General features: G+C 41.3%; 1 protein-coding gene across 2 annotated transcripts in view; it reads left to right on the top strand.

Moving 5' to 3' along the window:
- The window catches only part of LOC139474382 (uncharacterized), a 97,118-nt gene extending 83,298 nt beyond the window's left edge, over nt 1–13,820 (top strand). The window contains exons 5-9 of one of the 2 annotated variants that reach the window (XM_071257368.1): nt 2,062–2,121; nt 7,533–7,598; nt 8,362–8,660; nt 10,022–10,126; nt 12,171–13,820. In XM_071257368.1, the coding sequence (XP_071113469.1) occupies nt 2,062–2,121; nt 7,533–7,598; nt 8,362–8,660; nt 10,022–10,126; nt 12,171–12,683 (1,043 nt within the window). In that variant the 3' untranslated portion in view covers nt 12,684–13,820. The remainder of the gene's footprint in view (nt 1–2,061; nt 2,122–7,532; nt 7,599–8,361; nt 8,661–10,021; nt 10,127–12,170) is intronic. The other variant, XM_071257369.1, reaches the window with a different exon arrangement.
- Nucleotides 13,821–14,258: the final 438 nt, after the last annotated feature.

Below are 14,258 nucleotides of genomic sequence, written 5' to 3'. Positions count from 1 at the left end.
TCTATATATAAGTGTGTTAAGGCTAGTGTAAGGTCAAATAATATTTTCTCTGAAGAATTTCATTGTCCTCTTGGCTTAAGGCAGGGATGCGTCTTAAGTCCATTATTATTTTCTATGCTTATAAATGAGTTGGCAATGGATATAGAATTATCTTGTTCAACAGGCATACAGCTTCATCCTGAACTTATTCAACTATTTTTGTTATTATTTGCAGATGATGTTGTTTTGCTTTCTGACACTGTTTATGGTCTCCAGAAACGTATTGATACGTTAAAATATTTTTGTGATACCTACCATTTGTGTGTTAATCTGGAAAAAACTAAAGTCATTGTTTTTAAAAAAGGTGGTGTTTTATCAAAGTATGAGAAATGGAACTTTGATGGTTCCAGTCTTGAGTGTGTAACCTCGTACAAATATTTAGGTTTATCTTTTACAAGAACTTTATCATGGGGTAAACATGTTAAGGTTGCAGCACTACAAGCTAAGAAAGTACTATGTGGCATACTGAAATCTCTGTCCAACTTTAAGCCCATACCCTTTGATTTATTTTTTAAAATATTTGATACCAAAATTAGCCCAATTTTGCTATATGGAGCAAAAATATGGGGCCTGAGTCCTGAAATTTGTAATGGTATTGAAAGTATCCACATGATGGCTTGTTAGCGCTTTTTAGGTGTTAAGGTCTCCACCTCAAATCACGTTATAAGAGGTGAATGTGGCCGATATCCTCTATAGATTTATGCTTATAAAAGAGTTGTTAAATATTGGTGCAAAATTTTGAAAATGCCAGAATCTAGATATGTAAAGAAATGCTATAATATGCAACTGCAAGCTGTAAGTAATGGTAAAGTAAACTGGGTTTCCAAAATTAGACACATAATTGTGTCAGCAGGATTTGGTTTTATATGGGATCAACAGTGTGTTGCAAATATACCTTTGTTCATAAAGGATTTTTTTGTGAGGCTAAAATTATCGTACCAACAAGACTGGCATTTAGCTATACATGAAAGTTCGAAATCATATTATTATTCTTTGTATAAGCAAACATTTGGTGTTGAATTGTACATTACAAGGCTATCATGTGATAAATTTAGAAGTATTATGGCACGTTTCAGATGTAGTTCTCATCATCTAAGAATTGAATCAGGTAGACATAACAAGGAACCTAGAGAAGAAAGAGTTTGTACTGTCTGTAAACATGGTTATATCGAAGATGAGTATCACTTTATTTTAATTTGTGATTGTTATCAAGCTTTGAGGTCAGAATATATATCCTTGCATTATTATGAGTTCCCGACAAGGCATAAGTACAATATTTTAATGTCATCTACCAACCCATTTACTGTTAAGAAACTAGCCATGTATATTCTGAAAGCTATGAATCTAAGGCAAAGTTTGTTGGGATCTCCAACTCCCATTACCACACTGTAACCATTGTATCATGGGCCTATGGCCTACAATACATCTGAATAAAGTGAATGAATCACTATAGCCTCAACAGTAGGGTGGTATAGCCTCAACAGTAGGGTGGCATAGTCCCAGCAGTAGGGTGGTATAACCCCTGTAGTAGGGTGGTATAACCTCAGCAGTAAGGTGGTATAGCCCCAGCAGTAGGGTGGTATAACCCCTGTAGTAGGGTGGTATAACCCCTGCAGTAGGGTGGTATAGCCTCAGCAGTAGGGTGGTATAGCCTCAGCAGTAAGGTGGTATAGCCCCAGCAGTAGGGTGGTATACCTCTGTAGTAGGGTGGTATAACCCATGCAGTAGGGTGGTATAGCCCCAGCAGTAGGGTGGTATAGCCTCAGCAGTAGGGTGGTATAGCCCCAGCAGTAGGGTGGTATAGTTCCAGCAGTAGGGTGGTATAGCACAAACAGTGTGCTAGTACAGTACAAACTGTAGGGTTATGTGGCACAATACGTAGAACGGTATATCACAAGCAAAAGAGTGGTACAGCATTCAACTCTCACCTTTGGCCATGTCAGACTTAACAACACTGCACTGTGAGATAGATAGAACGCTATCTGATGCAATGTGTAATGTCATTGTGATATTACATTCCAGCCCGGGTAGAGAATGTGAGCTTTGACGTCTTACTCAGAGAGTATGGAAAGAAAATTGGAGGTATGTAGACGTTGCCTTTACATCCAGTGGCTGCACCATTGCAAAAGATAACTACTAAACCACTCTTTAGTGAAATAAGCTGATCCACGTATAATAAATATAATTAAATCTCATATTTATATGTAGCGGTATTCGGTATTTACTATCTGGTTCATAGTCTATCCGTCACTAAGGGGGCACGGGTGGCCCAGTCGTCTCAGGCGCCGCGATTCACTGTGCAGAGTTGCGTCCCTTGGGCACGACAGAAACCTATGATTGTGGGTTCGAATCCCGGTTCGTCCCGATTATGTTTCTAGGTTTGTCAGCACCATACCCGGGCTCGTGGGTTTCACCGAAGTGGTAAACGTCTGACCATGGTTAAACCCATCTCACTCACTCACTCACTATCCGTCACGGCAAAGTAGACACAATTTATGGATAACAACTTCTTTATTTTACTGTAATGGCAACGTTTCGGTATAAATCCTTATACCGTTGTCAAGCAAGGCTGAATAATGAACATGGTACAGCATAGATATGGTAAGTGGAGGATTAACAGTAACAACAAGTGCATACACGAGAACGATTAACCTGAGTAGGTTAACTAAAGGACAATACTGTAACAACATGATGGACAGAAAACACATGATGAGGAAGCCAATAAACAGGAAGCTAAACTATTAGACAAGATTAGGTACACATAGGTGGAGTGATTATAGCTTAATGAGTTCATAGTAGGCGGATGGGATGAAATAGCCTCGATCCCTGTTAATTGATGGCTTGTGGCGGCGAATGTGGACTGCTTCTGTTAGTTTCTTTCAGTGAAGTCATGGAGGTTGATGAAGAGGATTTGGACGTTTTCAAGTTGATGTTGGGATCAGAGCAGTTGATGATATGGTCCGAGATGGCTGATGAATGTCTCATGGTTGAAGTTTTGTGCTCTTTCATTCTGGTGTTGATGGGGCGGGATGTTTCACCAATGTAGGATTTTCCACAGTTACAGTCAATTTTATAAACTACACCTTTAGGTTCTTGGCATTTGGTTGTGTTTCTGCCGTTGGCTCTTGAGGTTTTGAGGGAGGTGGATCTGGTGAAGTAGGTGTCAATATTGGCTTGCTGTTTGAGGAGGCGGCTGATTGATGTGGAAGCTTTTCCTATGAATAAGAGGGGCGATGCGGAGGGGCACTGATTCAGGTTTGGCGGTCGTAGACGTGGATGTAGGATGGAGTACAGAGGAGATGACGTTTTGTCGACGTGTTTGGATGGATATTTGCTGAGAAGAGTAACGACTTGACAGAGGTGTTGGATCTTAGGTTTGGGGTCAGCAGAGGAAATGATGATTGCTCGTTTAGTGCATCTTCCCGAGGCAAGAGAGTTAACTGACTTTAAAAGTCAAGTTTCCACCCTTGCCGAACTAGGCTGGAATTCCTGGGCTCGATCGTAGCGCCACCAGTGGCTATTACGAGTAATGTCCTTTCTATGCCTCTCCTTTTGACCAATCAGATTCAACCTCTCGTATCACTTGCATTTGCTTCAAACAAAACGGTGGCACCCAATCAAAACGATCTGATCGATAATCAAGATCTATATTGTGATCAAACGAGTCTTACATCGCAAAGCGCATCAAATCACGTGTGCACCTTGATTAAAAACATGAAAAGATATAGAAAATATCTGTTGACAACGAGTTAGCGGTGCACATGCTTTGCAAATCCCGCAGTCGACCGAAATCTGAATGGCACTTTACGAACCGGATTTCGATTTCGGTGCGCGATTTCGATTGGACTATGCATAGACTCGTTAGTCCAGCCAAAATGTAATTCCATAATACCAGCCTAGTTCGGCAAGGGTGGAAACTTGACTTTTATAGTCAGTTAACTCACTTGCCTCGGGAAGATGGTTTAGTGAGGGTGGAGATGATACCAGTCATAGTTTTAAGGGGATGGTTAGACAGACAGAATTGTTTATTTAAGTCTCACTCATGGTACAGTTGATAAAACAGTATAAAATACATAAAACATAAAACCATGACCAATCGCCCCGCGATTTATGAGAGACTATGTACATATAGTTAGGACAATGTATAAACAGTGCCAAGCATTAAAATACACAATCCGAAGGGAATTTTACAGACATTTGTCGTCATCACACCTTCACTATCATTTCCATATTTTGTGTCGATTGTATGGTCTGAATTCTGGATTCTTTATTCAGTACTACACAGGCCACAGACCCCTTGTACAAATTATATGACACTTATTGATGGAAACAGTCACAGTAATGAAATACGTTTTGTTTCTTCCTTACTGTGATACAGTGAGTGAGTGAGTGAGATGGGTTTAACGCCGCTTTTAACATTATTTCAGTTATATCACGGCGTGTCAGCTTAGTGTGGGAGGAAAGCCCGAAGTGATTCAGGTCTCAGACGTTTACCACTTTGGTGAAACCCACGAGCACGGGTATGGTGCTGACAAACCTAGAAACATAATACTGTGATACAGATATTTAGCGATATTGATAATCAGCTTTGGGTTTGTAGTAGATAAAAAGAATAAACTTATGGACATTTGGGTGTAGATAATATTTTGAAGGCATATAAAGATGGCGTAGGTGAGAATATGCAAGCACACTAGCTAGAAATGAAACTCGTCTTCTATTAGGCCAAATTGACAAAGTTTGCAAAATCTTTCTTCACGAGGGATGTTAAGTGTTCTACTAGTTTCTATATCCAACCAGTGTGCACTGCATCTAAACCTTGATCTACATGACCGGAATTTACACACGATTACACAATACAATATTGTAACAGTATTGTATTGTGCCCAGTCGTCTGAGGCGCCGCGTTTCGCTGTGCAGAGTTGCGTCCCTTTGGCACGCCAGAAACCTATGATTGTGGGTTCGAATCCCGGTTCACCCCGGTTATGTTTCTAGGTTTGTCAGCTGTGATCGTGGGTTTCATCGAAGTTGTAAACGTCTGAGACCTGCATCACTTCGGGTTTTCCTCCCACATTAAGCTGACACGCCGTGATATAACTGGAATACTGTTAAAAGCGGCGTTATGTTCTTTTGACCCTTCACTGTGTCCAACGACTAAACAGTGTCGTTGTTATGACTCACAAAATGCCCATGGCAAATAGTGTTACAATATGTCGACATACAAGATATATATTAAGGGTTCTTTTAATAATCACTTCTCCGATTCCCTGTTACAGAAGGTCAAAACAATTCTTATCAACAATGCTTGCTTATTGATGAGCATGTTTGACACAACAAAATATCAGTAATAATGTCGATTTGTTGAATCTGAAAATACACCTTTTTTCAGGTGAGGGGAAAGGTTCTTGATTATTGCACTTGTAAAGCGACGCTCCCTCTGTGTCATCCTCTATCTCCAGGGCTCACGGTCTCAAATTACCCGCCCTTGATTTTCATTAGCCAGTTTAACGGACCAATCAGAATGCGCGTTACAAACCAGCCTCAATGTTGGCATGTCGGCCAGTCCCATTGATTACGATAGAGTTTGCGAGAAAATCAACATTGAAATACTGACTGACACGCAAAAGAAGGCCCACACATATTTTTTAATGGGAAATGACGTCTTCATGTCCGTTAAAACGGGCCGTGGCTTTAGTTTCTAGGCAATAGGTGTTACTTCCCTTACCCCGTACCCTTATCTCATCGTTTGATCGATCGGTAAATTGTTAATGAAAATCAAGGGTGGGTAATTTGCGATATCGAGACCCGCGGGAATGGATCCAGGAGTTAGAATAGGTTTGCCGAAATTCGAGTCCTGGACATGGATGGCACGTGTGTGTGTGTGTGTGTGTGTGTGTGCGTGCGTGCGTGCGTGCGTGCGTGCATGCGCTTGCATTAGTCCGGAGAAATGTCGGTGTTATAGTGCTCGCCCACTGATACACTGACACCGAGTCGACCAGTCCTTGTTTTATCAATGCCGTGTGTCAGGTAGGAAGGCAACAACAAGTATCTCTTAACGTCTTTCGATATAACGCGGCCACGAGCAGAAGCTTTCGGAACAGATGCTCTATCAACTACACCACGGAAGCGGTCTGCCTTTTTTAAGGAAGTAGTGTTCAGTGAAGCCGATAAAGTATCTGGTGGGGTTGACAAATTCGACTGCTTGTTCATGCAAATCATCTTCCTCACATAATCACGTGATCAACGACAGATTCTCTCGGTCAGGTGACTAAATCTATTGATAGAGAGATGGACGGTGATTTCCTCTCTGATGAAATTTGCTACAACCAATATGTACTTTTCAAACTTTACCAACATAAAATAATATTTAATGAAAGGTCAGCTGTGTTTAATTTGTAAGACTATCTTTTATTCAAAGTGATGCAAACATTTAATTTTAGAGGAGTGAGTGAGTGAGTGAGTATGGTTTAACGCCGCTTTGAGCAATATTCCATCAATATCACGGCGGAGGACACCAACGATGGGCTTCACACATTGTAACCCATGTCGGGGATCGAACCCGGGTCTTCGTCGTGACGAGCGAACGGTTTAACCACAAGGCTACCCGACCGCCCCTAATTTTAGAATAATAATAGGTGAGGTGAAATGGGGTTAACGTCGCGTCTAAACCTATTGCACATATATAGCGACGTGCATGCACGAGTATGTGGGGATGTAGCTGCTTGAACTAGTCCGGACTGATGCCGATTTTTAGTGTTAGCTCACAGTTTAACATGAATACCCCACAGCCGACCAGTCCTTGTTTTAATGCCGAACTCCAGACAGGGTAACAACAAGTACCATCTTTTAACGTCTTTTAGTATGACGCGGCCGGGATCGAACCCCGGATCTTTCGCTCTCATGGCGGACTCTCTACATCTAGACCACGGAGGGGGTCCAGAATAATAATAAATTGTGATAACTGAAAAAACAGTTTTCCAGTAACATATATTAAAAATTCAACTTTTTGTAAGTGAAATATTTAGCTTTTTTCGTCTTGGATAAAGATTAAATATTTTGGCCATTGTTTCTGTTATTTTTAAATTTACCTGTTTGGTCCAAGATGACATTCATTTGCTGCGAGAATAGGGTTACCTGCCCTTGATGCCAGGCGACTTCCATCGATGTTTGCCGAGTGGAAATAACACGGAAATAAACGAGCACCTGTCTGTGAACTACACACTCCTTTACGTCGTGTTAAAAACATAATTCCCTTTGCGCCAATGAAGTGCAATGAATTCCATTGGTGAACAATCGTGAATCGACAATCCTGAATTTCGCAGTGTGTGATGACAAATGATTGGTTGATGTTATTCAACTAAAGTAAGACATCACAAAATGATTACACCAAGTTATGATTAACTTTGTTTTTATGATAAATGTGCAACCATTATATAACTAATGAGGTAAAAGGTCGTCTTCTTGTACTTACACTGATGCTTTAATCATCACAACAGATTTACAACTTGCGGGACAATGGCGGAAGGATCCAGCGAGACCCTGTGAAGAAGAATCATTCGCAGGTAAGCCAAGTTATCATCTAACTAACCTCCCTGTCAATACCATGACGAGTTGCAATTGAATATACATTAAAAAAGACCATTGAAGATCCGGGGTAGAATAGGTCTTCAGCAACCCATGCTTGTCGTAAAAGGTGACTATGCTTGTCGTAAGAGGCGACTAAAGGGATCGGGTGGTCAGACTCGCTGACTTGGTTGATGCATGTCATCGTATCACATTTGCGTGGGTCGATGCTCATGATGTCAATCACTGGATTGTCTAGCCCAGACTCAATTATTTGCAGCCCTCCGCCATATAGCTGGAATATTGCTGAGTGCGGCGTTAAACAAACAAACATTCAAAAATAAACGTCAGAAAATAATCACTCGAATATCCCGCGAAACAGATTCTATATTGCGTAAAATGCAAAATAGAAGTAAAAATTATATGAATGGATCACTCAAAATAAATGAAGACGTCAAGTGCTCGCGAAAAAGTTAAGTGTGTCCCGCTTGTTCTACCAGTAGCACCAGCCACTTTGACAACTGGCATTAAAACAGTAAGTGCTTGTTGGTGAGGAGGTTTGGAAACGCCATGTAAAAATCATGTTAACGATAAAAGACATAGCCATTTCCATAACCACATGCAACGTGGCATATTTAGTCAATTCCTCCGAATGACTACAATATAAATATCGAATGACCAAACCAGGCATGTGCTGGTTAAACCCTGATTAAAAACCTTAATTGTAAGTAAACTGAGTCTTGCATATCTGAATCCCTACAGGAGGGGCATGTGTTGAAGCTAGCTGCCCAGTACTCCAGTCCACAACACCAGAAGAAAACCTGAGAAGTGTCTTGTCCACCATGTCGGAACGGAAGCACAAGGATCTGAGCCTCTTAATGGGGCTGTTCCCAGAGCCTCCTACCGGCAAGAGAACAATGTTTGTCACTGCAGCATCCAGCAACCACTTCTACGAGGCTCAGGCCCTGATCCGGAACCTCCACAGGAATGTCTTCCCTCTGATTAATGACTACACATTTGTGTTCTATGATCTTGGACTGATGCCCTGGCAACGAGAACAGGTGAAACCTATGATGCTTCAAAGCCATCTTAATAGTTTGGGTCTATTTCCTGTAACACGTTTACCTGTAACTTATTTTCTGTCTTATGCCTAGTATTGAAAAAATTAAACTATGAAACAAGCATAGAACAGTTTGCACATACAATACAATGGTGAGTGGGTTTGGTTAAACGCCGCTTTGAACAGTATTCCAGTTACATCACGGCGTGTGAACTTCATTTGGGAAGAAAGCTGAAAGTGATGCAGGTCTTAGACGTTTTCCACTTTGGTGAAACCCATGAGCACGGAGATGGTGCAGACAGACCTAGAAACATAACAGGGGCGGACCCGGATTCGAACTCACGATGGCAGGTTTCCAGCGTGACCAAGGGACGCAACTCTGCACAGCGAATTGCGGCGCCTCAAACGACAATAGGAATTACCACCTGCACGCATAAATTGTTTCTACCACAAAATAACATCAATATGTTTGAGAACCCGAGCTGAACATAATACAAAACAAAATTAATACATAATAAACATAATCAAATTGAAATACATAACACCCAGCCCATACCATATCAATAATCAGTCAACATATATGTACTCTTACCTACGCATTCATTCCTGCACATAACTTTACACAAGTAACAACTATCTGTAAAAAATAACGCATCAAAAACGCAAACTGCATTTACCAGTGCAATAATCATCCCCCGATACGAACTATTGACCATACATGACAATACATATAGTGAATCTCACCAGAGTGTCTTTTGATATCAAATATATCAACACTCGTTGATAAAAGTGCGAAAACTCCGAGGCTTGCCGAGGATTTTTCCACTTTTATCAACGAGTGTTGATATATTTGATATCAAAAGACACGAGGGTGAGATTATATTCATCATCCAACATCATTCTTCCAACTTTTTCAGTTTGTAGACAGTAATACGCAGTGTCTTATGTGTAAAAAAGTTCTGCTAACAGCTTCAGTAGCAGAGACATTGGTGATATCATTTGATTGTGACGTCATGGTAACAATGACGTCATAATGGTCTGCAAAGCATTGTGATGCAATTTCATTGATCTCACCCAAGCGATATCTCCTGTGGGAGCCAGGTGTGGATGATTAAAGACAATTATCAGTATACATATTTGCTACTTACATTGACTAACTTGACTTGCCCTTGCATGTGTTTGTGACAGGTGCCTCCAGTGGGGCAGGGTAGGCTCACAGTTTTGCGAACCCCTGGTATCATCACTAATTGACACTGATTCCTAAGCACATGCTTATGATACAGTAGGAATCGTACAACGCACCCCGCTTCCACCAGCGATTGCTTATGATTATGGAAATAGCTTTGTCTCTTGTATTCACAGATGGAGAAATATTGTCGTTGTCAAGTCCGGAGCTATCCGGTGGAGTTTCTGCCTTCAAGGTTGCAGAATCTTAAATGCTACACATGGAAAGCTATTATCATACAGGTATGCTCCTTCATGTTGCCCTAAGTTTACATTCATGTAGTTTTCATGTCCGAATGGATTCAAATGGACACTGTTTAATCCGGACCTCGCCGTAAACCGGATGCTTTTGCGGGTCCCAGCCGAGTCTGAAATGGACAGATTCCGCCACATTTACGTGTACTTGTATGCAAGTATTTTTCAGTTTATGAATTCCAGTTCAGAATGTATAATTACTTTAGGCGAAGTGTTCACTGGATTCATGTAGTGGCTGAAGTACCAGAATACTATCTGTGTTGTCAATAAAGATCCGGCCCGTGAAGATCCGGGGTAGAATAGGTCTTCAGCAACACATGCTTGCCGTAAAAGGCGACTATGCTTGTCGTAAGAGGCTACGAACGGGATAGGGTGGTCAGGCTCGCTGACTTAGTTGAAGCATGTCATCTATCCCAATTACGTGGATCGATGCTCATGATATCAATCACTGGGTTGTCTTGTTCAGACTCGATTATTTACAGACCGCCGTCTTATAGCTGGAATATTGCTGAGTGCGGCGTTAAACAACAAACAAACAGTTCAGCTTTCAAATGGTTTTATCATAGACATGTGGAGGACATTTCCACATTTGACGCATCAGTGACCAACATGATGCAATTTATTATTTTCTTTTGTACCATATGTTCCGGTGTTCTTCAGGTGAACAGTTGATTTGCCTTTGCACGTGTTTGTGACCCATGTGGGGGCAACACCTGGTATCATCACTATTTGATAGTGTTTCATAAACGCATGATACAGTCTGACTCGTACAATTGACTCAGCTTTTGACATAGCTGTCAAGGGTTTTGTCACTTTTATTATTATTAATAATAATATTAATTATTATTAGCAGTAATATCATGAGCAGATTAAAAGTAAAATGCAGCAGAGAGAGGTTGGGTGATCCCGACACATTCAGGCCGATAAAGGCACATCATCAGCTCAGGGCCCTTGCCCTCTCTACACGCTGCCACGACAGCGAATGAGGCCGACTCCCAAAAAGCGCTGCCTTCTATGGAGACTCCCTAACACACCAGATTGTCAGGAGAGTTATGCTCTCGATGGAGAACCCGGGGATCCTAGTTCCTATCTGCGCAAAGAGATCAGGAGGCACCAAATCTTAGGCACCGACTGACTGGCTGACTGAGTATGGTTTTACGCCGCTTTTAGCAATATTCCAGCAATATCACGGCGGGGGACACCAGAAATGGGCTTCACACATTTACCTATGTCGGGAATCGAACCCGGGTCTTCGGCGTGACGATGAACGCTTTAACCACTAGGCTACCCGACCGCCCCCTTAGGCACCGAGAACAATGAAATGTAGGCATGTTGTTTTGCCACTTCAGCCCTCTCCTATTCTCCATCACACTTATTACACGCTCCCAGTTTCTGGCATCCACTTCATTCCAGTCCTGAACCACTCATCACATTTTAAAAATTACAAACGAGAGAATTTCAACTTCAAATTATTCGTGCATAATATATGTCCAGACTACATTTTTGCACACATGCATCCGTTCAGCCTTAGCTTTCATCTCATCGAGGGTAAACATGCCTCAGTGTATTATCTAAAATAGGCGTTGCTCACACCACTGCGTGTAGGTCTGTACAGCACAATGTATTTTATTTATAAATCGATCCACCCTTCATAAATTATACTTATGCCATTCATATCATGTACGCCTCGGAAGAAGTAGGCCAGAGGAGGGAATTCTGGTCAGTTAACAAGAGATTAAGATATCCGGAAATTCGTTTATCCGGATAATATTTGAGAAACGCAAGTGTCCGGATAAGCGAGGTTCGACTATCAATAATACTAATAAAATAAGTCAGAGAACTCACGATTATTTTATGTATCTACAGCCAGTAATGTTCCCTAACTTCTTTTGAGTAGTATATGATGAACTAGTGTAATTATAACTGAAAAGGCCAAGAGATTGACGTGGATCTTACCTACTTTCGATGAACAATGCATTGCTAGATCTGTATCATCTTAGTATAGCTTTATATCTTGATGTTGTACTTTCAGGCTAACCTGCACAAGGCAGACATACTAGTGTGGATGGACGCCTCTGTCAGGTTCTCGAACAATGTCATCAACTCCCTGCTGGATGATGTAGAGACACGTGGCCTGACCATGTCCTCGGGATATAACTCTGTGGCACAGCATACTCTACAGATTACAATGAACTACATGAAAGAAAACATCTGCACCTTAGCTCCAGTCCCCGAGCTTCAAGCGACATTCATCATGTTTCACAACGAGCAGTGGATTCGAGAGGCTGTTGTAAAACCATGGGCAGTTTGTGCCATGAGTGCTGACTGCATGTGTCCTCGGAATCCAGAACGTGACATTTTTTGCAACGTTTACATCCACAAATACAATAAGTGTAACCGATTTGACCAATCAGCAATGAACATCATCCTCGCCAAACTTTTTCGGGATCACACAAGTAGTTTTGTTTCGACATACGACGACTATGTGGCCATCATGCGTGACGATGCTGCTTATTATTTTGATGAACTTGAGATAAACGCTTGACCCATTCTACTGTCTTCTAACGACAGGCATAGGTTACAGGGGACCAATTCTAGTCCTTGCATCCATGACACATATTTGTTGAACATTTAATAGTGACAGTAACAAACTATGTCACTTATGTGTTTCCCCAAAACACGAGTGAGTTGGGTTTGGATCCGCTTTTAACAGTATTCCAGTTATATGCAACATTGCAGATTTTTCGGAAGTTTTAGGTGCGAGTGATACTATTTTTTTACAGATTCCAGAATGTTGTATTACGTTGTTCTTGAACCACTGAATCCGTTATTAGTGAGTGAGTGAGTGAGTGAGTTGGGTTTAACGCCGCTGTTAACAGTATTCCAGTTATATCGCGGCGTGTGAGCTTAATGTGGGAGGAAAGCCCGAAGTGATGCATGTCTCAGACGTTTACCACTTCGGTGAAACCCACGAGCACGGGTGTGGTGCTGACAGACCAAGAAAAATAATCGGGGCTCAAAACACGAAACGTGTGGAGAACAATTGCAACACAGAGGAAGCCAACGTGAACAATACTTCAGACATAGTCCGAGTATTGTGCTGACACAGAAACACACTCAGGGCGAATCTGGGATTCGGACTCACGATCGAACGTCTCTGGCACAGCTAAGGGATCCGAGCAGTGAATTGTGGCGCCTCGGACGACTGGACCATCCGTGTACCCTTTGTGTTTATCTTGGAAGCCCACATAAAGTGTCATCACTGTAACACGCTGATGTCGTTGACACCACTGACGACGTTGTCAATGACCAAGTGTCAGTTGTGGACGAATAGATGGACGCAGAAGGACGGAGACTTTCAGAACACAATATGGTGGTCATGTTAATGCGGACATTTGGGGCACTTCATTTCTCATCCCTCAAATGACGTGACGTCGGAAAACTATGCGTGTGCTTGTTGTGTTCGTGTGTTAAGTTTTCTTTATGACAGTGCGTGAATGACTTGAAATTTAACGTCACATCGGCAATATTCCAGCCATAACGTGATGCGAACAAGTTATACATTTATAATAAATACATTTGGACTGAATAAAACATGTCTATGGACAGTACAATAACTTCATTGATTATCACAGCTTTTATTTAAAACTAGCCCCAGAACATTTAAAAGAACAAGCTGCTTTTCAACACAATATAAATAAAATAAACGGGCTAAAGATCGCCAGCATTCAAAGATAGATTACCATATTTAGGTAATATGGGGACTTACAGTACCTCTGCTACCTATACGGTACCCCAGATTTACACAATCCCTTTAGTCACTGGCGATAGTTTGCAAGTTTGGTCAAACATTTAAAATGACAAATATACTACTTTTAAAAATCGGGTATACACAAACAGACTTTGAATGATGTTGAATTTATGACAATGAATACGTTTTAAATTTGCGACAATTTTGGTCAGCTTTCTTGTATCGTGTATCCTTGTTGGCATATTATGTCCTTTACGATTGCCTTCAAGGGTTCTTTAAGAGTTTTTTATTAGTTACTTTTTTTATTTCTAGTTTTGAATGGGACGCCTTCAACCTAGCTTCTTTCATCTATATGAGTTACCTAAGGAT

The sequence above is a fragment of the Haliotis cracherodii genome, unplaced genomic scaffold (assembly GCF_022045235.1).
Source record: "Haliotis cracherodii isolate W230 unplaced genomic scaffold, xgHalCrac1.p SCAF_3, whole genome shotgun sequence".
Classification (NCBI taxonomy): domain Eukaryota; kingdom Metazoa; phylum Mollusca; class Gastropoda; order Lepetellida; family Haliotidae; genus Haliotis; species Haliotis cracherodii.
This window is presented reverse-complemented; position numbering and strand designations above follow the sequence as displayed.